Source organism: Phyllopteryx taeniolatus, chromosome 11, assembly GCF_024500385.1.
Source record: "Phyllopteryx taeniolatus isolate TA_2022b chromosome 11, UOR_Ptae_1.2, whole genome shotgun sequence".
Classification (NCBI taxonomy): Eukaryota; Metazoa; Chordata; class Actinopteri; order Syngnathiformes; family Syngnathidae; genus Phyllopteryx; species Phyllopteryx taeniolatus.
Window position 1 is genome coordinate 22,578,637 of NC_084512.1, and position 27,447 is coordinate 22,606,083.

The 27,447-nt window shown below is 41.1% G+C and overlaps 1 protein-coding gene and 1 long non-coding RNA gene across 2 annotated transcripts in view; one reads left to right on the forward strand and one right to left on the reverse strand.

The window, feature by feature from the left end:
* The window catches only part of LOC133485455 (uncharacterized), a 29,902-nt gene extending 9,456 nt beyond the window's left edge, over window positions 1-20,446 (forward strand). Inside the window, exons 3-4 of the long non-coding RNA XR_009790695.1 lie at window positions 15,846-15,970; window positions 20,314-20,446. This is a non-coding gene — a long non-coding RNA (uncharacterized LOC133485455). The remainder of the gene's footprint in view (window positions 1-15,845; window positions 15,971-20,313) is intronic.
* The window catches only part of sorcs3b (sortilin related VPS10 domain containing receptor 3b), a 53,860-nt gene that overhangs the window by 10,280 nt on the left and 16,133 nt on the right, over window positions 1-27,447 (reverse strand). The window contains exons 3-19 of the mRNA XM_061789152.1: window positions 22,024-22,123; window positions 20,510-20,668; window positions 20,308-20,381; window positions 18,786-18,850; window positions 17,213-17,331; window positions 12,865-12,954; window positions 11,501-11,680; window positions 10,758-10,904; window positions 8,438-8,540; window positions 7,589-7,665; window positions 7,398-7,489; window positions 5,895-6,002; window positions 5,230-5,347; window positions 4,426-4,559; window positions 3,820-3,933; window positions 2,611-2,782; window positions 237-423 (exon numbers count right to left, since the gene is read on the reverse strand). Of these exons, the coding sequence (XP_061645136.1) occupies window positions 237-423; window positions 2,611-2,782; window positions 3,820-3,933; window positions 4,426-4,559; window positions 5,230-5,347; window positions 5,895-6,002; window positions 7,398-7,489; window positions 7,589-7,665; window positions 8,438-8,540; window positions 10,758-10,904; window positions 11,501-11,680; window positions 12,865-12,954; window positions 17,213-17,331; window positions 18,786-18,850; window positions 20,308-20,381; window positions 20,510-20,668; window positions 22,024-22,123 (2,039 nt within the window). The remainder of the gene's footprint in view (window positions 1-236; window positions 424-2,610; window positions 2,783-3,819; window positions 3,934-4,425; window positions 4,560-5,229; window positions 5,348-5,894; window positions 6,003-7,397; window positions 7,490-7,588; window positions 7,666-8,437; window positions 8,541-10,757; window positions 10,905-11,500; window positions 11,681-12,864; window positions 12,955-17,212; window positions 17,332-18,785; window positions 18,851-20,307; window positions 20,382-20,509; window positions 20,669-22,023; window positions 22,124-27,447) is intronic.

Genomic DNA, 27,447 nt, shown 5'->3' on the forward strand with positions numbered 1-27,447 from the left:
CCTCATCATTGTTTTATACTGAAGACTCACATGAATTTATTTATTTAACATTTTGAAATTACTATGTGTGTTAATATATGTCCTAATTGACACCTCTCGTTTCATATCGCGGGTCCCAAACCTGCGACCTTTTACCATCTCACAGAGCACCGTAGCTACTTCCAAAGTCCTAAAAGTACTACATGAATAAGTGAAAAGCAGAAGAGACAATGTGTGATTATTGGGTCTACGCGTACTGGTGATGTGCAGGTAGAGCACGGTGCTGTCAGATCCCTGGCTGTTCTCGACCGCCGCCGTCAAGCGGTAAATCCCCGTCGCTCGGTAGACGTGCTGGATGCCGTCGTCGGTGCGGCTCAGGTTTGAATAAGTGATCCGGATGCCGTCGCCGAAGTCGAGCTGGACGCTGGTCCTCGGCGAGTCTCCCTGAGGACGGGGGAGGGGGTGGAAAACAACACCTGTCAGCGCGGCTCAGCCTCGTAATGGAGCACGTCCACGCGCTGCGACGCTAAAGTGCGCGCGCGGCCTGAGCCGTCCTGTCGGGTGTGTCGCAAAGGCTTTGTCGCCGGTTACACACTGACGATGACAGGCAATCGAGTGAGAAAATACAACTCGAGATCGTAAAAAAAAAAAAAAAAAAAAAAGTGTTCTCAAAGTATCTCGAGGTAGAGGGCTTTATTATCTGCTGCACTCTTTTACGATTATATCACCAGGCGCATGGAAATAATTTCACATTTTAACATGTTTTCACCTTTAATCACAGTAAGTACTTAATGATGCAAGCAGCTTTGAACGGGCCCCAAAACCCCAAGATGAAACCGAATCAAGGCAAAAATGCTCGGTAAATGAGTCTCACCCAGCTGTCTCGTATACTTCCACTTGTGGCTCATTTGAATTACATTTTTTGTATTTACTATTATTTTTTTAAGTACAGCATTAATCTTGAAGTTTGCCCAAATGGCTGGTTCAAACCAAAATGTCCGACTTCCTGTTTTAATTTCGGTCACGGGTCCTTGAGACTTTTTCGTACATGCTATTATGATAGACATCTTCACCCAATTTTGTGTCTGTCTGTAAAACTGGCATTGGGGTCTCATTTATTCAAACTTTCCAGAGGTCCCCTGCTTTTTTTTATGGTGAATACTTGAAATGACACCATGCTCCACCCACATTTGATGGCACAGGCGAAAACGCTTGGCAATTGAGGATCGCCCGACTATCTCTTATACCTTCTACCGGTTGTAGCTCATTTGGGCAACTTCTTTAGAAGGAGTTTGTGAAAGTACGAACCTTGGAGTTTGCCCAAAATGGCCAATTTCCTGTTCAATTTCATGCATGCGTCCTTGAGACTTTTTCACATCCTGTTATGATAGACATCTCCATCCAATTAGTGGAACTGGTGTCGGGGGATAATTTATTCTAACTTTCTAAGCCCGTAGTGAGTTTTTATTGTGGCGAATCATACAAATGATTAAACTTTGAAACACTGCTCAGCTCACATTAGATGGCACAGGTGGAAACGCTTTGCAGTCTAGTAAACCTGTTTCTATTTTGGGCGAATTACCGAGTCAGAGTTGGTCAAAGAATGAGTCCTGGAGTTCATCCAAATGGCTGCTTCAAACCAAAATGGTCGACTTCCTGTTCAGTTTCATGCATGGGTTCTTTGAGACGTTACGATAGACATCTCAACCTAATTTAATTTCGTGTATTTCGAGTTCTCCGTGCGTCCTCTTATGATAGACCACCCAATTTCATGTTGATCGGTGAAACCAGGGTGATGGCTAATTTTAAAAAATCGAATCGAATAACTAAGCTAATAACATAATAATAATAATAATAATAATAATAATAAGCTAATAACTAAGCAACTAAGTCGACTTCAAAAATAGGTCGACACAAAATTTCTGCCTCAAAGCTCCACAGGGACACCCCAAAAAAAAATTTCACACTGCCTGCTCTGGCCCTAATACTTTCAGAAAAAAATACAATATGCTAATGCATAAAAATATCTTATAGCTAATGTTTACTCATAAAAGATAGACTCGTGTGCCGGTGTGTTTTCACTTGAATTACACTTCATCAATCCACGCTGACCTTCACTGAGAATTACTACAAGTCGCTCTCATTTACAATCATCCTGTATATGCTTCAAGGGACTGAACTTTTCCATCTTTTCATCTCTCGATGAAGACAAGATTTATTCTGGAGTACTCACACGTGAGGGCATTAATGTTCTTCACATGTATGTTTAAGAGTCATAATTGGTCCCGTATAGTGGATCAAATATTGCCAACCTTACATCAGCAAAAACACACACGAGCTATAAATGCACCTGTAACCATTCACGTGTCTATTTAGATGTCTTTTTCCACTAGTCATACATGTTATGTTGCTTTCAGGTTGGTTCTGATTTGACCTGATTAACTCAAGCCTTCTCATTCTGAGCTGCGCTGTCCATAGGGCTAATTAGCGATGCTAATCGCAGCTACTAATTAGCTTGCACGTGGTAATTAGAACTTATCAGCAAGCGTGATGAACAGGGTGAACATGAGACAACATGCTACACATTGCTTCAGCTTTGCACATTTTAAATCGTGTGAAACTACGACTTACGTCTTGGAGATGCACCATGAACGTCACGTTGCTTCCGACGCGGGCGCTCAGCTCACCGCCATAGGTGGTCAAGCGGAGGCCTCGGGGCGGTCTGGGGCGACAACCCTGGCGTCTGGGCGAGTACGCGTTCCTACCGACCTCTTTGCAGTTATTGGACAAAACCTTGCGATACCTGAGAAAGCAAACAAATGCCAAAGATGATCAACTTGCACCGAATGTGTGTCGTTTGTTCTTCCCATTTGCATTTGCCATGAAAAAAGTGACTCCTTTTATTTGATTTTTTTTAGCTGTGGCTGTGTGGTGGGGGTGACCGCGGCAGAATGAATGGGAAAAAGTTCATCCAACACAGCGTGAAAGATGACAAGAGTCAGCTAGGTAGCTAGCAGTCTAAGTAGCTAGCTGGCTAGCGCCTGCAACCCGAATGAGGACAAGTATGGAAAGCCACTTGAGCATTTATTAAATATTCTTAAGCTCTATGTACTAGTATGAAATTTGTCCTCATTGGTAAGACACTAGTAGAATGACTGTGTCTTATTAGTAAATTCAAAAATCCACTAACTGTAGAACATTTTTTGGACACTAGTATGATATCTTTGGCATACTAATAGGACAATGACATGTTACTAGTGAGGAAAAACTGCACAATAGTTGACCACCGAGTGTAACTTGTACTTCTACAAATTTGTGAAATTCTACTCGTCAGAATCATCTATATTTGCCAAGTATGTCAAAAACACAAGGAATTTGTCTCCGCTAGTTGGATCCGCACTAGTACGACAACGGACAGCTATTTGACAGAAAATACCTTTAAGACATAAAAACATAGTATGCAGAGTCACTGAGCAATGAAAGGTTGCCGGTAATGCTGATGCACATTTTTTTTTTTCAACCATTGTTCAAATGATGCACAATTCTCTTCACTAGTAGTGCACATTTCTGCATCACTAGTAACATGTATGCACCACTAGTATGCCAAAGTCATAGGAATAAGGATATCCAATAAATACTCGCATCGAGGTACGAGCTACTGTATACTCCTCTTTCTGTGGTTGCCAACATTGATTTAACATCCAGTTTTTTCAGGCCTTGGAGGCACCACGAAGATGAAATGAGTATATCTCCAGTTGTCTATGTCGAACCTTCAGTAACACATCAGCTGGCATGGAACCATATTGTTTTTTGATGGACTGAACGGCGGGGAACACTTACCCAGTGCTGTTGAGGAAGCTCAGGCCCGCACTGCAGCTTTTGGCCGCACCGTTTGGATCGAACCAAAAAGCAGGAGAACACTTCCCATCGGTGCGACGCTCCCAGCCGTAGTCGCTGCATACAAAAAAAAGAAAGAAAGAAATAAAGAAAGAAAAAAAAAAAAAGCACTTTTATCAAATTCTCCAAACTGGCAAAGTCAAATAATCCGAACTTCACGAGGAAGCTTTTTATAATGCGTTGCAGATGAGCATATTTTAACGCCATAAATAGCGACAAGCTTGTCAGACAAGCCTGATCAAACAGAATTTCTGACAGACATTTAGATTTAATTGAGCAATTCATTATTAATTGAATTCTAATAAGCGATTTGACATTATGCAAATTGCAGGGGAGTGATGTGAAAAGTTCTTGCTATAATTAGATTCAAAGAACACAGTCATATTTGCTACTCTAGGAAAGTGATACTGTATTAATGCATGCAAACAGATCCTTGTGTCTTTAATTAACGGCCACTTGATACCCAAGTCTTTGCAAACACGTCAGAGAAGCGATTAGTGATAACTTTGGGAATTTTAGAAGTGTTTAATGGGGAAAAGGAGTGGTCACCATTCAAAGTCGTAGGCGGTGCACTGGCATGGCTCGGATGAATAGATTCTGGAATAGTCCTGGGACAACATGCAGCGGTTTCCAGGTCTGCGCTTCATGAAAATCTGCTTCTCACCCATCACGCAAAGCTCACCCTTTCAAGACGAGACCAACAAAAACAAAGGTGTTGACAGTGACAAAACAAAAGAGATTACTTTTTAGTTCGATTTTGTACAATAATGAATGCATTGTTAGTAGCACGCATACACCTTTTTTGCATTAGTTAAAAAACACATTAGTTAGTAGGGTTCCAAAGGGGTGGAAAATATATGGTGAATTTGCGTAAAGCTTCTGGTAAATTTCCATGGAAAGTTAATCTGCGGAATTTTGAAAATATCCCAGTTGGGGTCTTATTTGTGAGTGCGATGTTGCGGGGCTGTCCTGACTGTCAAGCCTTTGCAACATTGCGTGGACATCGGGGACAGTGTGTCTGGATTGGCAGACTGGGGTGGTGGCCCCCCTTTTTAAGAAGGGTGTGTTCCCACTACAGGGGGATCACACTTGTCAGCCTCCCTGGTAAGGTCTATTCAGGGGTGCTGGAGAGGGGGGTCCGTCAGGAAGTCGAATATCAGATTCAGGAGGAGCAGTTTGGTTTTCGTCCTGGCTGTGGAACAGTGGACCAGCTCTGAAGTCTGGGCTTCCCTGCCGAAGCTGCTGCCCCAGTCAGCCGACAACAGATAAGCAGATGTAAAGGGATGGATGGATCTACGCGAGAGTGAGAACTAAGGAAAACTAAAGTGTCGAGAGAAGAATTCTTCCCGTTACCTTGTTGTGCAGGGACCATGTCTGATAGTCTCCATCCATGCACCTCTGACTGAAAAGGCCCTTGTAGTCGATCTTCATCAGCTGCCACTCTGACCGATGGCTGAAGTGTCCAAAGAAACTACGGGATGACACGCAAAATGCGAAAGAGAAATTGTTTCAAAACGTTACAAATGCACAGGATTGGTCAGATTGTTTTTCCTGCTCACGCCAAACATTAACTCGGTTGCTTGTTGCTTGGCACAGTTCGTAGGGCTTAGTCATAACTGCCCCAAAACAGGAAGTCAGACAGACACTATGGCTACAGTTTCATGACAACTAGCTCCTGAAAATACAGGAAAAAAAATGTAAAACCTGCAAAAGTGACTGAAATGTTTGTAATATCCATGCCAGGCCAGTCGTACTGCCAACACTTCATACAGTATGTAGGACAATTGTATTTTTTTTTGCAGACAATGTTCTTTGTTTAAGCATCTAGATGGAAACAGTAATGTTATCATTTTCAAAAATCTATAGTTTGAGACATTTTTTACAAGTGTCATATTCTTCTAATTATGTTTCAGTCAAATAGGCTCTTGTGCCCAAAGTACTCCATTAGTGGCATAAAGTCAGTTCCTTGCTGTCTGATAGGTGCTTAATTCCCAGAGACATGACTTCCCGTTCCTTACGTGATAATGTGATTGTCCGATTCCGACTCCATCAGGACTCCGTCCACGTAGAGAGGGGCCAGGGAGAAAGTGTGACGGTCCCACTTCTTGCCTTCGTCCAGACTGATCCTTCATGTGACACAATAGAGTGTGACGTTCGGGAGTAGAACATTAAACAACAAGAGAAATGAGAGGGGGAAGTGAAATATGATAAACGTTTTTTGTTTTGCCAAAAAAAATAAAAAATAAAGCGCTTTGGATGCTCCTCAAGGTGAGAACATTTCAAGACAGCCAAAAAACAAAAGGATAAATGTTCCCCCCCACATGCAAGTGACAAAACGCTCGCAAAGAGAGATATGACTCGGGTTGTAGCACTCGGAATAGATTTGGGCCGCCGCGGAAATCACCTCTTGAGCAGCTTAATCACTTTTGACAGGGAGGCTGGCGAGTGCGGGGACGCCAAAGTAGACGGCGTTACAAAGATGCCGCAATGCGAGCGAGCGAGGAGGCCGTTTTCAGCCTCACATTTCCACCTTGTTGTACGTCGGATTTACATAAAAGCACTCGTCGCCTCCCGGCGCAGGCATCCGGCTGTAACTGACTCTTCTCTGCTGGAAATGATTGTGACAGTTGAGGAGCAGCGAAATGGGAAGTTGTTTGAGCATTTATTCCACATCCTTGATGGCCGTTTTTAGGTTGGTCTACTAGTACGCTGCAGTATTTGTCCTCACTAGTAAGACAATTTGGCACACAAGTAAAAACGATTGTGTCTAACTCGTAATGTTTTTTTCTACTACGTCTCCACGTTATTTGGACAACTCTGCCATAGTAGTAGGACAACTACATGTTACTCGTGAGGCAAAACTGCACACTAGTGGACATCTGCTCGCTGAGAGTACTACTAGTAAAGCAGTAGATGTTAACTACCAGAACGATATAATGTTACTAGCAGTACTGGTAGCACGCAGTTGCAGTTTTGCCTTACTAGTAACGTAGTTGCCCTATTAGTGTGCCCAAGTTGTCATACTAGTGTACAGAATGTCCTACGAGTTGTGTGTAACCATTTGACCATTAAATATAGGAAGCCGTATGAGTATTTATTCGATATCCTTGATATTCAGCTTAAGGTCCATGCATTCATAGTAGTCTTCACTAGTAAGACAACACAGCGCACGAGAAGGACGATATTGTCTTATCAATAATTTTTTTTTCACAATACTAGTGCCACATCTAGCCTTTTCTTATGCAATTACACCTGAACTTGTAGTTGTCCTACTAGTATGCCAAAGTTGTCCTACTAGTGTGCAGAAACGTCAAAAAATTTAACCAAGAGAACATACAGTAGTTGTTGCACTGTACTTATGGGGCCTAGTCATTCTACTAGTGCACTGAATTGTCTTACTAATGAGGACAAATGTGTGTTTCCATACAGCGGGGCTCTAACTCATACTCATTATGCAAACTTGGAATAAAAAAAAAAAAAAAAAAAAAAGAACTTTATAATATATATTTAGCTGTACGCACCATAAGTGTCGAATAGGCGTTGGCACGTGCAGCACAGCCAGCAAAGCTCCTCCGTTGTCCAGGAACCAAATGTTGTGCTCTTCATCAAATATCTATGCGCAGAGAAGGGAAAACAACAGTTGTGCTAATGACACTACTTTTGTATTTTTTCCCCCCTTAAGTGCTGTGTGCATTTGTGTGCACACGCCCACCTGTCGCCAGCTATTTCCTGCGTCAGACGTTATGAACATGCCAAGGTTGGCAGAGGACAATTCCGTTCCAATATTCCCTAGTTGAAAGGTGAGGGAGAAAAAAAAAAAAAATCATTTCACACTGGAAAAAAAAAAAGACAATAGACCGAAATGCAGCATCAACAGATAAAATATTGAGTTATTAGGTGAATCTTTGTACACCCCCATTCTCCAACAGAGGACACATTAATACAACTTTATGTTGTCAACTGAGATTCAAGCTTGGAGGCATGTGATAAAAACTGCTTTTTAAAGCCGCATACAGTACACACATATTGACAATTGGACCAAATGTGACCAAATCGTTCCGCTCAAAGGCCCGATTGTCGCATGGAACGGGCTCCAGCTCACCCGTGACCCGAATGAGGACAAGAGCTAAAGAACTGATGTCCATTTTATTTCTCTCAGGTGTCCTTAGTTAGTAAATAATGGCAGTTATTAATCATTCTACCTCTTTAAACAGCAACAGTTTTATGGTTTCATTGGTAAAATGAAGAGATGAGATGGAATAAACATGTCAATCGATTTTAGTTATTTTTATTTATTTATTTTTTTTAAATATAGTTTTTACAGTTTTTCAAATTATGTTTCATTTTTTTTGGTTTAAATTTGAGATTTTATTTTGGCCATAATGAAAAGTGTAAGTAGAAAGTATTTTCTGTGATTAGTTTTTCATCAAAATGTGGATTGTCAACCGAATAGGTGAACAAAACAAAATATGATGAATAAAAACAGTAGACATGATGTTACACAAGAAGACATGTATAATATGTTACTAATCCATAAATGTCAATGACAAAAATATCGTACCTGTTGCCACAATGATTCCCGGTACTGACTTTTTGCTGGTGATGGGTCCGGATGTGTAGGGATTCTCAGACATCTCCAGGTGAAGATGCAACGAACAAAAAGGCTGTCAACCCAAAAAATAAATAATAATAAAAAAAGATTATTCATATAATCACATCACATAAGGACGTAATTATGTATCATCAATCGGAAGCGGTCCTGCCTGCAACACTCGAGCAAAAGTGCTCTCGTTTTTAGGGAGGAAGCAAAAGACATTTGTTGTCTCCCAGAAAAAAAGAAAAAACAATGAGGAAATTGAGTGCTTTTAATTTTTCCCTTTTTTTTTTTCTTCTTTTGAATGCAAACAAGCGTGTAATTAAAGTCTCCCAGGATGCGACGCTAAGAAACGGAAAATCATTTCCACTCCTTAATGCAGCATATTGGAAAACATCAATAAGGCCACCGTGGTTAAGGCAGGTGGTGCAGTGGAGCTTGGGAGGGGTCAGAGGTTAGGATTGGGGTCATCTCTGCAACAAAATGAAATATTGCCGTAGGTGAGTTACAGCGTATAGTTGAATTTCACTGGGAAGCCTGTAAGTTATTGTGGCCTCGCTATTTTTTTTTTTGGAGCGGGGTACAAATCTATCTGTCTGTTGTGGGAGTCCCCTTTATAACGCGGACACTGATTTTTCTTCTTTTTTTTAATGGGAACATAAATATTGCACAGTATTGAAAATATTATTGATTAAAATTCAATAAAAGGTCAAAATGTATACAAAATAATAAACATTTACGCTGTTTCACAGGATTTGCATTTTTCGTATTTTCGATAGGCCGATATTTTATGCTTGTAAATTTTTCAAGTATGCTTACAAATGTTTAAAAGTTAAGTTAAAATATTGCTACGCCGCACCCTGAAAGTCAGACTGGCCAATTACAGTGGAGTACAGAACAGAGGGCTGACATTTTTCTGGCAAGGTTCCGTTTATGATACATTTAGGATTTTTTTTAAGTTTTAAATGTATATTTACTGTAATTCTGACTTACTGTAGGTAAGTGATAGACTACGGCGAATTCGGACTTACAGTATGTACAAATACTGATTATGTCGCCACTATAGGAATGGAACTCCGTAAACCAAAACAATTTTACAGTAAAATCTCCAGTGTGAACCTACGGTATCGGACACCAGTAGCACTGTGTGGTTCAGTACCGCGGTTTATTATTTGCGCCCCCACTGTGCTGTGTTTTTAAAGAGCTATTATATGTACTTTGTTTTCACAGTATACGCTTATTACTAACTCTAATGCCCTCAGATGTGGGGAAAGGAGAGCCATTTATTGAACGTCAGTAGATGAGTAAAACATTAACCCAGTGAGCACAATGGATGCAGGAGCTGCTGTTGGCCACTGCTCACACCCAGACACTCACACGCAGACTTGCAGACGTCACACGTCACTCCAGCAGACTTGATGATGTTTTTTTTTGTTTTGTTTTGTTTTCAGATACATTTACAATATGTTTAAGAAGTGTGTTTTACAAAGGTTAAAGTTAGAACTATAAAAAATATATATATATGGTTATTCAGATTTTGATTTTCACTGATTAAAGGAGGGTCTGGAACGTGTATCCCCAACAATAAACGGGGGATCACTATAGATATAATACAACTCCTATGTAACATTATTGTCATCTAATGTTGTTATCGCGTCATTGTTCTCTGTTGTTTTTGTTCTGTTCTCTCTTTTCTCTCCGCCTGTCCCTTAAAGCTCGTTTTGTTTGACCACATTTCCCCAAATATCAATCACAATACAAATAACAACAAACCCCCCGTTTTTCACAGCAAAACTGTTACGGCATAAAAAGGTATACAAATCCACTGTACTGTATGACCTAGCAGCCGAACAGGATGGAGGGTGGTGGGGGGACCAAAACAAACAAACAAACAAACAAAAAAACAACAACATATGGTGTCTGATATATAGTGGAAAAATAAGTTGCAATCTCACCTGCTGACTCGCTGGCAACGCTGCTGTGTAATATAATTCAGTGTAATCTAACATTCATTAGCCCGGCGTGACTACATTTGGTGAATTGAAGTCACGCAGGTTAATGGAAAGTCTGTACTCCTGAAACGACACCGAATGACACGGCGTGACTTACACGGATCATAAAACGATTCCACCGCCCGAGCATCCCCATTGGTCATTTAGGGAGGCTGGGAACTGCGAACCAAACGCGCCCGCCACGGCCGACCTTGCGCAAATTTGGTTCGAAACTTGTGCCGCACAATATGTGTCATAAGCGTCGTTTCCCGTGAGCGAGAGCATCGTTGGCTCACCGTCACGCAGTGGATGTTATTCCCGGCCACGTCGGCGGCGGGCGCCGGTAGCAGGGCCCACGTTTGTCCTTTGTTGTAGGTGATGAACGTCTTGACACGGTAGTCCAGCAGCTTGTTAGCCAGATACATGCCGTTTATCCCCTCCACCTGGACAGTCACAAAATGTTCTAATGTACATACAAGGGATTATCTGGAAGAGGCTTTCCCGCAGGGTGGAAATCTAATAAAAAGTTCAAACACAAAAGCACACATTTCGATGCAGCTTGTCTGTTTTAAAGCTCATAGTGGCTCTCGGGATGTGTGTGCGTGATCTTTCAGGTGATTGAACAAATTGTTTGTGTTGCTGCTGTTTTGTAAACCTTCCGTCACAGACTTGGTACCTTGCCGTAACTTTATTGAGTGGTGTTAAATAGCACCACGCTTGGTTTTGTTTTCTTTTTTTTTTGTGCACCATGTTTGCCCGTTTGGCGTCACGTCGCATATTTCGCAAGGGCCGGTGTAAGACACTGCCGTGTATGGGCCTGTATCAGCACATTGTGGTTGACGTAAACTATCCAGGACAGTTGCACCCCAAATTCTTATTTGTTAGTTAATATTGATATTTGTTTAAGGTAATCGTTGCCAAATGAGCAGCCCAGCGCAGTATCGACGCGCCCACCTATAATTGCGACGTGATAGTGGTGGATTGAGTGTCGATCGATTATCACAGAGGACGAAAAATATTAAGCAGGCAACGTGGCTACCTTGTAGAAGTCGACCAGCAGGTTTCCAGTGGGTCCCCTGGTGGTCCTCAAATTTTCCAGCGAGAGGGTGAAGTAGACGCCAGGCGAGTCCGAGATGTACAGGCTGTACGTGTGGTTCTGGTTCCACTCCTGGACCGCGGCAAACACCTGCTTTTCGTCCGTGCTGATTATATGCATGTCCTACACGAGAAGGCCACAAAGGTGATGGGACGCAAAGTCTGTAAAATTCCAAAGGGCTTATTGACGTATTTCAACTGGGGCTGGGGCTTTAATGTATTCATTAAAGCCCCAGCCCCAGATTGTAGAAGAAAAATATGCGGTTAAAAAAAAAAATAAGAATTTTTTTCCTCAGCACTCCAACGATGTGGAATTTGATCACACTTTTTTTTGCTGACGATACTGGCTGCACACAAAGCTACACTCCCTTCACACTCTCTCTCACTTGCCTCTTACCTCACACATGCACAACACAAATTATTGGTGTTTTTAAAAAAAAAAACATTTTTTTAACCATATTAAACCGTAGAAAAAGTACTTTATATGAAACTCGAAGCCTGTTTACTTTTGTTCGAGGATATTTGAGCATTTCCACTATTTTGGAATGTAATACAAATCTGTTTTAAGGACACTGAAGGAGGTTGAAGTAACAAAACATCCCTTAAAAGCTTGATTATAGCAAACTGAATGTATAAGAGCATATGTATAATGTTTAAACACAGCTTAAAAAAAATAGAATAACTTGGCTAAGTCGACTTCAAAAGTAGGTGGACACAAAATTTGTGTTTGCGCCTCCAGACCCATGTTTCACACGGACATTTATTGCTGACGGACGCATTGTTGGGCCAATGAAAAACTTAACCAGAAATGACAAAGGAGGGCCTGTAAGTGATTTTAAAGACACTGTTAGATGTGTTGTACATACAGTATAACATGATAAGTATGAGTGAGCTGCATGGTAGTTAGCGATTTTTTTTTTACCTAAAATGATAATTGCTAGCACGCTAATCGCGATTGCTAACCGTTTAGCATTTTGGTGTCTCAAATTTTGTATAAATGTATACCATACACTCAATACCAACATAAGCAGCTGAAGGATTGAAGTCCATCCCTCATAAATGTGAATAAAATGCATGTTAGTAGTGAAAAAACAAGCAACAAATGTTTTTGTAATAGCGGGGGTGGGGTGGGCCATTATTATTTTTGATTAATCAATTAATAATCAACAGGAGAATCAATTCTAAAAAGATTTGATTGATTGGGTTGAAAACCAATTCAAAGCTTTCTATTAGGGGGACATTTAACAGAAAAGAAATCATTACAGGATTGTCCAGCATGTACAGTATCTGTTGGTTAGTGGCACTTACCTTGGGCAGACAATATTTGGGTAATTGCATGCGTTTGAATGGTTCTCTCATGTAGGACACAAAGTAGCTGGCTCGTCCCGACTTGGTTACCTTGGTAATGAAAAACAAACAAGCGTGCGTCACTTTACCATCGCACCACCAATCACTTATCTGTTTGATTGGAAGGGAAGCTGTTCTGCTAATACTTTGATGTTAAACCACAAAATATAAAATGGCGAGGCAGTTTATAGTTACAATTTCAAAAAGGGCAGAAAATCAGGCAGCAAATGTGGCATAAAAGATGAATAAAGGAAGGTCAAACAGCCTCTTGGGAAGGACTGTGTTGAAATAGGAAATATTATGGAAATTTTACATCTTTAATGGCTTGTATGTGACTGCTTGACTGCGCACACATCAAGTGTGATATTAACCAAGTGTATCTTCTCTGCCTCCGTCCCATTGTCACGTACTGAAGCACCCACATCTATGTAGTACTCGTGGAGCTATAACGGCGTCGTTGCAGCGTAGGAAAGCCCTGTGATGACTCGGTGGGATATATTCCAGCCACCGGGGGGCTTTAAGTGGATATATCTTTAAAGTTCAAACATGTAGATGAAGTAGTATGCATTTCGTCAGGTCAAAGTACTGGTATTTGATTGACAGTTAAACAGGACGTGGTCAGCGTGGACAGCATTCGAGAGAGAACTCATTTTATGTACTTAAATCAGTCACATTTGGCATTTAAGCTTTTTAAACACTCCTTTTCTTGTCTGCTGAACATCAGAACGCGGTTCTGGCCCCAGGAAAGCATTACATTGTCGATATTTCCGCATGAAGCCATACAGTGCGCAACAAAGAAGAGAGTGCAAGGAAAGTCACATTTTCAGCGAGGATGCTTCTGCGAGGTTTCTGGAGGAAAGTGACAAACCCCGTCGGCAAAGCGCAACAAGGGTTCAGAAAGTGTTTTTGAGTCTGGGAGAGACTTGCAGGTTTGACAGGTAGAGTAGCAGAAGAAGCGGGAGACCTCGCTGCAATGGCTAAATGAGACACACACGCTTTCAACGTGTCAATAACAACTGGGGCAAGTGTAGCATTGCTAAACTTTTGACAGCAACACTCTTTATGGCTTCACTGGGTAACCTGACATAACATGAGGACGTCTTTGTATTTATTTCTATGGAGGCTGTCTGATAAAGATAAAAAAAAAAAAAAAGCGGAAAAGAAATGGGACGTGCGGCGCTTTTTCCCCCCTCTTCTCCCTGAGACATATGTGAGAGAATTTTCAGGCACCCCAGATGCTGCAAAACAAGGACGCCGAGTCCAAGGCATCTCCTGAAGGAGGTGTACTGTATTTATTTCAAAGTTTATGACTGCCGCTCCAAAACGCTCCGCGCGGTGTCGAGAGCACGCCGAAATGCAAGCACAACGGAAACGCTCGTCATTATCTCAATTAGTCCTAAGCTAAGAGGCGCTGGAAATGATGTTGACTTTATCTACAACGCGTCTGGAGGACCTTAATGCACTCGCACTTTCCCATCCATTTAGAGGCCCAGGGCAACGCGAGCTTGCTTATTTTCCAATCAAGTAGAAAGATGGTGTTTGTCCCCCTACATACTACATTAGGGCTCTAATGGAATAATCTATCGAAAATCAATGAGTTGCCTTTTCTAAGGCCACATTTTTTGAGGATGTTGCACTCGACCATTCCTTCTTTTCCCGTGGGACCGTAGAGGTGTTGAAGACTGCTTATTCCGTTGTAGCCCCAATCGATAACCTCATTACTCTTTGTCAAGTTAAATCCAACTGCCCCTGGCAATGAAAGTCACCGGAAAGTCGTCGGTGGGCGCCCGCGAGTCCCGCGTTGCGCTCGCAATCTCACCTTTGCTAAATGCAATTTTGTTGAATGACTATCTCTCTCTCTCTACATATATATATATATATATATATATATATATATATATATATATATATATATTCCCCCCCCCCACCCTCAGTCTTATGATGCAGACATTCCAATCAAGTCTGCGAATGAAGTGAAACTGGGTCACTGCTAGTACCGGTGTCGGTTCTGCAACACCATTTTAAATTAAAAGATTACATCTGTAACTAAATAATTAAATGAAAATACAACACAATACAATTATATTCAATTATTTTAAAAGTAAACATATTGAAATGGGGTGTAAATGCCAAATCTCGGAACCCAAAGCTGACTAAATGGAGTAGTAATTTCACAGTTTATTCAACCAATGGAGCACGATAGCGTGAGAATCAAATAAAGTAAACAAAAGAAAAAACAGTCAACAAATGGTCGACACGAAAAAATTGTTGAAATGGTAATTTGAAAATTTTCCAAGCTTCTTTATAAACTGTGACACACATGACAGCACACTTTTGGGGGTGCTATCTTGTCTCATGCAAATGAGCCATTGCTCACCTGCCTCCCTCAAGTGGAGCTTGGAGGAATGGAATCTTTTCATTGCCATGATGACGAGTGATGGAATTGTTTTCAGCCCCGATTCTGAATTTTAGTTTCCAAAAAGAGTAACCCGAGACCCCATAAACACGCATACTGACAATCGGTCTTGTGATCAAAGTCAGCAAAGCCAGATTCTCAGATGTCTCTGAAAATGATCTTGTGTTAAGAGTGATTCCTCCCCGAGCTGCTCAGAAAACAATATGAGCCTACAATCGTAAATGTTAAACCTGTTCAATATTTACGATAGCAAATCCTTGTGTCTGTGTAGTGACTTGAAACGAAACATTAGCCAATTAGGAAGGCCGAACACAAATACACAGTCTAGACCCCCTCTGGCACCATGTTACCTCTCACAGGGATGTCTTGGTACAATCGTAAATGTTAAACCTGTTAAATATTTACGATGGCAGGGCCCTGTGTGTGTGGTCAACGCAAGTTTGGCTGAGCCAAAAGTATGACTTCTCTTTCTTCTTCTATTTTCTGGCACACTGGATCCCCTGTGGCACCATGCCGCCTCTCGCAGGACAGTCTTGGTACTACACCAGCCATCTGGTTTGGGGGAGGAGCCTCAGGATTGTCAGTGGAGATACTGTTACTGTATGTGTGGTGTGCTAGGCTGGTCATTGAGTACACTGCACACTAAGAATGGTAAGAAAACACTTGGCGTGTTTTTCCTCATTGTGTGGGGAGCACTCACATATCAAAAATGGGTTAAGATGTTAAAAATTGATATGTGTGTACCAATTTTCTGACATAAGGCAGCTCACAAAAAAATTTTACTCAGTTGTGTAATTTCACTCTTAATAGGTGGGCCTGCTGCACCAAGGTATTACTTCTATTAAAGTCCATGTTAAGCGAAAATGAATATGCAGTGTAGATTTGACACACCACGGAGAAATGTTGAAAACAACCCTGCCAAATTTGAATGATTTAAAAAAAAATAATAATAATAAAAAAAAAATCAAGCAAGTATATAAAATGACTTTAAATGAGGCTTTGAAATCGTCAAAAATCAAGCCATTGTCTCCGCTCTCAAATGCTGTGGGGGTGTCTGCTGAACGCTACTTCATCGAGCATCTTTCTTATGCCTACACATCCCATCGCCAAAGTGCATCATGGGGCACCGTATTAGCCACGGAAAAAAACAAAACACACACAAAAAAAGTTTGCTCTATCTCCACAATTCAGTACAACATCAATCTGTCTTTGCAAGTTTTCAGCAATTATCGTCAACCGTGTATAATGTATTGAGAAACAAATCTCTGAATTCACGTTACAGTGCTTTCAAAGCGGGCTACGACTTAATGGCCGTGGTAAAAATGGAGGTCTCGGGTTGACCAGGTGAGAAGCTCTGCCCTAAAATATACAAAAACGTTGCACTGGATCCTTATATTGCTCGCTCTTAAGTTCAGCATAACATGCGTGACTGAATGCAGCAGGACTGCAAACGGGAGGAGGATGGCCCAGCGGTGGATGGAAATCAATGAGACCGGAGGACATTTGGAAAATGGAATTCTCATAACGGCAATGACGGCTGCTGTCTAATTGGAGTCGAACGCTAAGTGAATGGCATTAAGGACAACAAGCGTTTTATTTTATTCACAGCTCATTTTCCACCGTCTATCTCATTTTAGAAACACTTTTTTTTTTTTATGTGTGTGTCCGTGTGTGGAGACATAGAGTGCGCCTTGACGATGAAGATGAGAGGAAACATAATCACAAAGCACATTGGGGAACAGGTGTGTTTCAGGAAGCCATTATAAGAATTTTGATGGAAAAGCATGAATTGGATGTAGAGTGAACAGAAAAACAAGAGGCGGGAAACAAAAAAAAGCAAAGATGACCTCAGAGTGCAATAAAAAGGACAAAGTAAGCTATTGCGACACAGACCTGAGTGAAAACGTATTCATCCTGCACAACCAAGGAGTTGGTGTCCACGTGTCCCAGGAAGAGGTACTGCCTGTTGGCCTCCTTGCACCGTTGGGCTCTGCACTTCACGTACTGAGCGCCTGGGTAGACGACAGCAAAGGAAATCAATTGGGAGTAAATTACGAGGGTTTAGCCTGAGGTCGCGCTTGTGCGCACTGGAGACGCCATGCAAAATGAGCTTGTACGTCATCAAATCTTTCAAAGGAAACTGTACAGTTGAAGGGAAATATTATAACACCGGGCCTCACAGTTCGGAGGTTCTAAGCCAGAATCTCGGCTCGGACTTTCCTGTGTGAAGTTTGCAATGTATGTTCTTCCCGGGATTAAGTGTTATTTTTCAAAAACATGCTCAGGTTTATTGAAAACTCGAAATTGTTTATAGGTGTGAATGTGAGTGTCGTTGGTTGTTTTGCGCAAATCAATAAGGCACCATGCTGGTGCCCCCAAAACAGTTGATGATTATGTGAAACAACCATTCACACACACGCTCACACATATGGACAATTACAGAATCTTCAGTGAACTGAACAAGTCAAAGGAAGAAAAATGAAAACACTCGCAAGGAGCATGGACCAGACGCTAACTCTGAACTACAGTAACTGTGTGGCTACAGCTCCTGATGTTACTCACTTGGCCACGCCCCTTCAGATTGTCACACGAATGTACTAGTATGTGTGTGACTTTCAACTTAATTACATTTTATTAAACCGGTTTATTCCCAAACATTCTCTTTTATCTGTCAGCATGAGCGAAACACCCTTACTCATCATTAACTATTTACTAGTTATCCTGCTGATGTAAAAATAGTTACACATACTGTATATTTGGGAATGTTTTTACTTCAATATATATATTTTTTTGTCTTCAAGGAAAGTAGTGTGGTGGGACGGCGCGGTAGCCCATATATTGTCCAACCGCCAATGCAATTCATGCTATTTTGCTTTATTTAAAACGTTTTTTAAAAATGGTGCTGTTTATTTGGATTGTTGAATGAATTAATGGCATTTCAATTCATTTAAATGGGGAAAAAACTCTTAAGTCAAGGTACCACGGTCATAACGGGCAATCTTACGATGTGGCCCGCCACCAAATTGAGTTTGACACCCCTGCTAACATAAAATGTGAAAAAAAAAGTGAAGCGCTGTAAATACTTTCTGGATGCACTCAGTGCCCAGGTCCAGCCCTGGATGTTCATTAAAAGCTCAGTACGGTGAAAGATTCCACAGCGACTCACACAATAAACATTAAAGCCACATGTGGATTGCGAGCGCCATCCCTCCAATGAAGACAAAGCTTACGATCGCACTGACTGCGCATTAGAGCGGCGTGCGGATTTGAAAGGGCGACACGCGGCAGACGCGTTAAGTAGAAGAAACATCCGTCAACAGCCCTAAAACTCTCTTCGCCCCCCTGTAATTTTTGTCAGCTGCACCTATTCTGCTTTACTGCACTTCAGCGAGAGCGACGCGAAGGAGCAGGCCCGCGACCTCGCTCCGAATAAAAGGCGAGGCGGTCCTCGGCGTGGAGCACTCACGGCCTTTGGCGACCCGCGTCTCGATGTGGACCGCGTCCGACTCTCTGTCCAGCCCCATTACGGCCCTGGCGGGAGGAAAAGAAGATGGGAGAGTCTTGTAGTCTGAAAGCCATAACAGCATATTTTTGAACCGCTACATGAGCGCCTATTACATCTCAATTCACCAGAGCGGGAGACAAACAAAGGAAAAGGAGAATTAACAGCAGGTGACATAAGCCTTGCACGTAACAGTTTAAAATGATTGCAATATTGTTTGGTGTGCAACAAAAATACATGCTGTTCTCTGTGGTACAACTGCAAAGTAGTACAATGAAATAGTGCTCATGAGCATGGGTCAAATTGTCACCCAAACAATTGCCTTTCAAATCCAGCCACAGCGGCAACATGCGTGACAAAACATACTATGGTAAAAAGGAATCGAGGCTGGCATCAATATTCACCGGCTTGTGCCAGAGCAGTTCGACTAAATGACAGCGACGGCAAAAGCAGCATCTTGTGTTTGTGCTCAAAAAACAAGAGGACAGTCTTGCCTCAAGTGGACATGACGAGCATTTGTTCTACTTTGCACGGAGGCCACCCCGAAAAGAAAACACAAATAATCACGCTTCAAGATTAAAGTCTTAATATTACGATAACTAACGAAATAGTTAGAAATTGGAGGTTAAAAAAATACACATCACTTTTTTCTCAAAAATATATGGCATTTAATCTCAATAATAAATCACTTTATTGTAAGATTTCTGGAAAATATACTATTTACAGCATAATATACAGGTATTGGCTTTAATCTTTAAAATATACAAATCATTACCTCAAAAATATGAGATTTTAACACAAACGCTTTCTCAAAATTACACAACTTTATTCTCGTAATATCACTGTCAACTTTTTTCCTTGTTACAACTTTAATCTAAAAAATATATATTTTTAAATTCTCAAAACATTCTCGAAATATTACGACTTTATGTAAAATAAACATGAGATGTTATTTGTAATATTACCACTTTATTTTTTAATCGGAAAAAAATACCACTTTTTATCCCCAAAAAGAATACTTTTTTCCCCCTCAATGTTATGACTAATTTGAAAATGTTAGGACTTTATTAAAAGAAATGTAACCTTTTTCTCAATACGATCTGTCTATTCTCGCAATAATTACGACTTTGATCTAAAAAAAATACATTTTATCTAAAAAATATACATTGTTTTAAAAATGAACAACTTTCACCACACATTATTATGACTTAATACTTTTTACCTTGAAAATACAAAACTTGTTCTTGAAAATAAATAAATTCTCCTTATATATACGACTAATCTAGAAAATATAAGAGTTATCTAAACATTATGACTTGACTTGAAAATACAGTTTTCGTCTTTTCTACTTTTTCCCATCAAAAAATGTACAACTTAATTCTTTGAAGATGACAAAATCAGTTTCATTGTGTATCTTTATTCTTCTTCTCAGTATGGCTCTAACACTCCTGTTTGTGTGCGTGTATGTTTGCGTGTGTATTCGTACCAGTAGAATCGACCCGGCATCACGTTGTCGTGCACAAGCTGCCACTTCTTCCCGAAGTCCATGGAGCTGTACAGCTGCAAGATAATAGCTATGGTAACAACAGCGAGGAAGTCGATAGCGAGCAACCACCGCCGCAATCAAGGCATCTACAGTACATGACAATCCAAACAATTTCGCCAGCGGATCGACTCTCAAAAGCCACCTTGCTGTCGTGGCTGTAGGCCAGGATCCAGTTCTCCTGCGCCGGATGGAAGAGAAGGCTGAGGACGTTGAAGCTAATGGGATACTTCTCGAAGCTCGCCCCCTCGTCCGAGCTGATCAGAACGGCGCTCTCCACCTCCGGGTCGCTCAGCATCATTATCTGAAGTACAGACGAGGGATGCAGCGTTACAGCGACAGTCGTCTCACAGCAATTGAGCAACTGAGAACGACGAGAGTGGGCTAACTCCATTTCTGTCATTTTGTTGGCCTGCTAGCATAATTGCCTGAGTCATTTTTGAACAGTTTCAGAAAACAAGTACAAAAAAGTAACAAGAAGAGTCAGGTTGCCTCGATTCAACGTTTGCGGATTACCATGACCAGTAAATTCAAAATGACTTGGGCGTTTATACTATCATGCTAACAATTTTTAAATGAAGTGCAGTAAGGAATCGAGAAAAGGCATATCTTCCAGATGAATGTTGGTAAATCAAAGTTCCATATTTGACATATAGAGCGCAGTCCATTATTTTTGTCATTTTGTCATTTCATTAGCTTATTAGCATAATTGCCAAAGAAAAAAAAAACATCTCAACAAATAAAAAAAAAACAAAAAAAAAACAAAAGAGTCCAGTGATCTCAATTCTACCTTTACGGATTAACATGACATAAATGTAAATCTATGTGATAAATGTACATGTAAATAACAAAAAGAAAAAACTAGTTTTAGCATGTGAACTGGTATTTCTTATTGATACTGTGACAGCAAGTTAAAAATTACTTTGAATGTCAATTTTGCTAAAATGCTAACGGTTTTAAAGTTTAGTTGAGTCCAGATGAATACTGGCCAAAATCAAGTTTAAGTTCTAATTTTTACATATAGGGGCCAGTTCATAATTGTTGTCATTTGGTTAGCCTAATAGCATCATTGCCTGTAATTTTTTCTTCACATTTTTGGAAAACAAGAATGATTTTTTTTAACAAACATGAATAATAATGACTACTGGTTGAAATGATTTACTAAGTTCCAATTTTGACATATAGGGGGTAGTCCATTATTGCACTCAGCCCTTTTCCTGATTGATCAGTGCAACACCTGGCCGACTCCCGTTTCCAAGATGGCCGCGCCCATGAAACCAGGTCTCACCTCCTGCAAAAACATCCCAGAAAGCGGGCTTCAGAGGTCAAAAGAATACTCAGAAAGTAAGTAGTGCTTTTGTTTGGGTCACAGTGCGTCTGCATGTTAGTATAAGTGAATGTTATTTATTATCTTTCATGTAATATTGATAGTTTTGAACCACGATATGTGCAAAAACAGGTATCCAGAAGTAGTTCTTGTCATATAAATCACCAAGCTATAACTCCCTCAGATTGTAGGGCAGTCATAAAATAAAAAAAATACTCTTCTGCAAAATAAGGGGTGACAATGGAGTTAGCCCACTCTTGTTCTCAGTGGCTCAATTGTTAAAGAGAGAGAGAAAAAGAAATAAACAAAAAGCAATGTAAGGATGTGACGACCTTCTGTTTGTTGGTGGGGCACACGTAAAGATAGCTTAGCACGGTCCTCGAGCCCACTTTGTCATTGAGTTTAGTGTAGGTGCTCCCATAGTCGCTGGATCTGCGCACAAAAACACACGGTGCAGGTAAATAAGAGCATAGAGATTCAAAATGTGTTACTTCTGAGGATATTTCAACACAGTCAGGCCATTGCAGTCAACTGAGGGCCAGTACAAGGTTTGTATTTTGAAATTATTATTTAGTAGCATGTCGACCTTGATCGCGTCCAGGTTCACAGGAGAACACGCATGACAATGATACTACCATTTTCCATTCTGGAGAAGAGGAATCTAATATCAAAGAGCTGAAATGTGGATATGAAATATGCCATAACTAGCTCATTGATTTTTTTCACTTTGACATTCAGAGCACTGGGCAGAAATCACATCGCGTCAACACCCGCCGCAGGCCTTCGCGATGCTTTGTTTTAATTAAACAGTCGGATTCCCCCGGTCTATCTATTCTATCTATTTTTGTCATGTAATAATTGTTTTGATATACTGTACAGTGGTGCCTCGAGATAGGAGTTATATTCTTTCCATGACCATGCTTGTCACGCAAAACACCCATATATCAAATCCATCCATCCATTTTCTGAGCCGCTTCTCCTCACTAGGGTCGCGGGCGTGCTGGAGCCTATCCCAGCTATCATGGGGCAGAAGGCGGGGTACACCCTGAACTGGTTGCCAGCCAATCGCAGGGCACATAGAAACAAACAACCATTGGCACTCCCATTCACACCTACGGGCAATTTAGAGTGTTCAATTAACATGCATGTTTTTGGGATGTGGGAGGAAACCGGAGTGCCCGTAGAAAACCCACGCAGGCACGGGGAGAACATGCAAACTGGCGGGGCCAGGGATTGAACCCCGCTCCTCAGAACTGTGAGGCTGACGCTCTAACCAGTCGTCCACCGTGCCGCCCCATACAGTGCTCATTTCTCAAATTTTTGCAACAAAGTCACAGCAACAACAACAAAAAAAATCAGCCAATTGTTGATTCGTATCTTGAAAAACTCCATCGTAGGTCCATCTTCCATCTGCGTTTGCCTGAACAGATAATAAAAATGTTAGGATGGTGACAGTTGCAAAGAGGTTCATCAACCTCCAACGTGTCCATCCTCAAGGTTCCATTGTACACTACACTGCTTCTTGATTTATATTGGTGACATCATGAAAGTATTCCATGTGAAACCTAGCAAATCATCTCCTGGGCTTCGTTCAGTCACATGTTGCTGTCACTTGTCCATGTCCCTTCCTTGTGCACGCATCCATGACAAGGGTAAATGCGCTTGTCATCCCAATCCTCATACTCCCCCCCCCCCCCCCCCATAGCACCACCACCAATCCGCACTCTCCGTTCTACCTGAGTGCCTGCAAATATAATTTCACAACATAATTGGATAGATACCCGAGCAATGTCTGCTATCATTGTCTGTGCATTAATCTGAAGTGTCCCATTTGCCGTTGACATTGTTTTCAGACTAACCCCCTAAACACATTTGTGCGGCCTAAGTGGTGCTTTCAGCTGCCACATCGAAATGAGGTGTGGGTGGGATACGTCTTATGTGATTTTATTGCATGGTGATGTTGATTTAGCAAAAAAGAGGCAGTCATCTGAAAACACAAGATGACTTCTCCGAGTTGCCACATCGATCCAAACATCACATATGTTGCCACCGACTGTGACTGGAAGCTATTGTGACCATTAATCATTTATACTCTTATCACAGAAAACATGCATGCACACTTCTTTTCATAACATTTATCTGCACTAAACGCCTTAGGTGCGCACTAAATTACTTAGAGGTACGGCAATGTGATGCATGATGGAAGACCTCTGGTATATGGGGATTTCAAAAACGCGTCAAGTTGAGTGTAAATCTCGCAGTGCCTGTGGTGAAACAGATATTAATTTGAAACTCTATGGACTGATGTGTTTCAAAGTGAAATGAGTTCTCTTCAGTCTGTGAGAAGGCGAGGGTGGAAATAAGAAGTAACTATTAAGAGACTGGATTGAGTTCTGTGGTATTATCCTTGATGAAATGAATTCTTATTTATGAGGCTGACAGGCGCACACACAAAAATCTCTCCTTCAGTATAATTACCACATGACACAAGTACTATAGTGGCGACTCAATTACTTATGACGGTTGCTTCAGTGGGAAACTGTTTGGATGGCAAACCCGGCAGAATTAAGTTAGCATGTGAACAAGATGGCGTCGGTTCGACCACTAATTAAAATTGAAATCTGTGTAACAAGCGAGCTTCAGATATAAATCCCCGCTTGGGTGAAGTGGGGACAAAAAAATGGAGTAGTGAATACTCACGGCCAGCCGTTTTCAGAGCAATTCCTCATATTGCCAGACGTTTTAGGGCATTTTGATTTTAAGACCCACGGAATGTTGCAGTCTGTGATAATGTAAGTACTGAACCTACCAAAAAAAAAAAGAGTAGCCTCTCTTCTTGTCCCAGAAAAACGTTTTTTTTCTAGTAATCAGCAGTAGAACATACAGTAGGTTGGTTTTACCAAAAATACCAGTTTCTGACCAAGTAAATGGAGAAAACAAACTTTTTCTGGAAAGAGACATATCCAGTGGAAGTGACTCTGACGCTAATATTTTTTCTGATTGACAAAGGTCTTTTGATAGCAAAATAATTTGTCTACTGTTTAGAAACGCGCTGTTAGCGACTTTGACTCACCGCATGGCTTGAGTTGCACATCAGTGGCTTTTTTACATGCCGTTTGTCCTTCACTCCAAGAAATGCATCGTTTTTGCTCACGATCGTGACACACACTTTCTACCTAGTTTAATCTATACATATACACACTGTTTGAGTGTGAGGTGCCTAATGTTGTCTGACTTGTAAGGTCATTTCTCTTCCTCATAATCGACGTGACAAGCTGAAATTCACCCCTTAATCTCCATCTTCCACTCAAAAACTGCGCTGATCTCAAATCCAAAGCGCTGCAACACTGCCATCTACAGGGACCATCATTACAGTCATTTAGAAACTTGATATCCACAGACAAGCTGCATGAGACCATACTCCACACCAACAGGTTGAAAATTGTACTTCAAAGATAGACGTCCATAGCAGTGAACGGTTGTGTTCTAGTTGATGACTATATACGTCCATGGCAGTGAATGAGTTAAGGTACTGTAATGCCCTCGCATGTGGGCAAGGAGAGCCACAGCCATGCACATTCAGCCATTTATAGAACAGGTTAAGGAGTCAAACACACAAATACTAAATAAGAACACTCGCAAGGAGCTGCTGGAAGCCACAGCTCACGCCCAGACACTCACACGCAGACTAACCAGCCAATCCCAATTCCAGTTCCTGACATCACTCACTAGGCCATGGCCCTTAAAGGCAGAAATCCAACACATGAATATTACAGTAGGCACAGTAAATTACAAATAAAAAAAAAAAAAAGATTAGCAACAGTTGCCGATGCACTTTTGGCCGTTTATTGAACGTCACTCACTTGGTCGTGCCACTTGAAAACAACTCAACACTGTGTGTGTGTGTGTGTGTGTGTGTGTGCAGGTGTTTGACTTTCAGTTTAATTACACTTTATGAAACCAGTTAATTTCATTCTCTTTTATTATGTTTCATTATGTTTTTATGTTTTGATTTTACAATGGAATGCTCTTCTGAATTAAAAAGATAACAAAACAAAATGGTGGTGTTTTTTGCGGGGCTGATTAAAGCATGTCACGTTACATGTTATCGAGACACCTGGGAAGTTTTAAATTGTGAAAAATAATGTTCCTTTAAATGAATATCTCCCTGAATAAATGTATGAAAACCACATCATTTGCATTGTAATTACTGAAATTATAATTGTACCTAATGATGTGGCATGTCTTCCATATTAAAAGAGTTTAGCGTCGCCTCGCAGGGTCTCCTGCTGGATGGGCTCACCCTCCCTCGATGCGCCGGCACAGCAACTCCGTACACCAATTGACTAACATGCATGTGATAAAGTGTTCATTCACTAAAAAATTCGACAGAAACTATACACTTTAATTCCTTGTGCCTAGGATCACTAATAACAACACAGATTATACTAATACATCAACTCACAGGTTCTTACAGGTGTTAAGACACTAAAAAAGAAACCCACCCCGCCACTCGCCAGTAACACTGCCTTGCTCATTTTCCCACATCCTGTCCTGTCCTTTTCTGTCCCCTCTTATCTGGTTCTCTTGGTTAGTTATTGCATGTCTTCACCCCCTCCTCCTAATCTACAAATAACTGTTGTAATGTTACTTATGTTCAAATATCAAGACTGTCTCACTATTGTTCTGCTGTGGTTTTCACCCCAAGGCCCCCTGTCCACTCTGTCCCTCTGTCTGTCCCCTCCTAAAACCCTTTTCTGTCTGGCTGCATTTTCAATAAACATCAGAATAATTAAAAATGAAAAAATAAACAGAGGGAGTATTTCAAAGCCCCCTGTTGCACAGCAAAACGGTTCTAGCACAAAGGCATACAGATCAAACATTCTGCAAGGCCATGCAGCTGAACAGGACATATTACAAAAAAAAAAAAAAATAGTATAGCTTTGTTTGCTCCAATACTGAGACGAGCGTAGGTGATTTTTCACCACTTTCTACTCACAATCTTAAACCTTGGTGTTTGTATTAGTTCATTTTTTAAACTGTCATTGAACACCAGCAGTGTTGCGCTTGCATGACTGAAATTAAATTTGAATGTTTTCTTTTGCGCGCACGTGTGTGCGTGTGTGTGTGTGTGTGTGTGTGTGTGGTGAGACGTGAGAGGTGCTGGTAGCAGCAGGCAACGCGGTCACACTGTTGAGCACACACTTTTTTGTTAGTCCCGCTAGCAAAGTTAATGTGCAAATGGACAAAAACTCTCCTGCTATCCATCTGCTGCTGCTGCTTTACCATCTCCACGCAAACCTCCTTTTTAGATGCTTATGACTCCTGACAGTTCACGATATTTCAAGTAGTTTATTTGGTCAACTGGAGAGAGTACCCGATGTCTCTCAGAGCTAAGGTGTTTTGAATAGGCAGAGGTGACAAAGGTACTCGCACTCCACTTATTACAAATGTACTGATACTTGCTAACGTAGAGAACCAAGTTTAAAAAAAAAAAAAAAAAAAAATAAGTAAAGTACGCATACCGGAAAAATCTACTTATGTACAGTACACCACTGAGAATAGGTTGGCTTCACAGTGGTTGCTTTATTAAAACATACGTCATACGGGCTTCCAACGTATCATCATCCTTCATACTCTGGCGATCGCGCTATAAATCACACCGGATGCCGCTACTGCCTATGAATATATTTTCCTTTGCTTTGTGCTTTTGCATGTTTATCGAATTAGAGGCAGCGGTGCGCCGTCACCTCTCT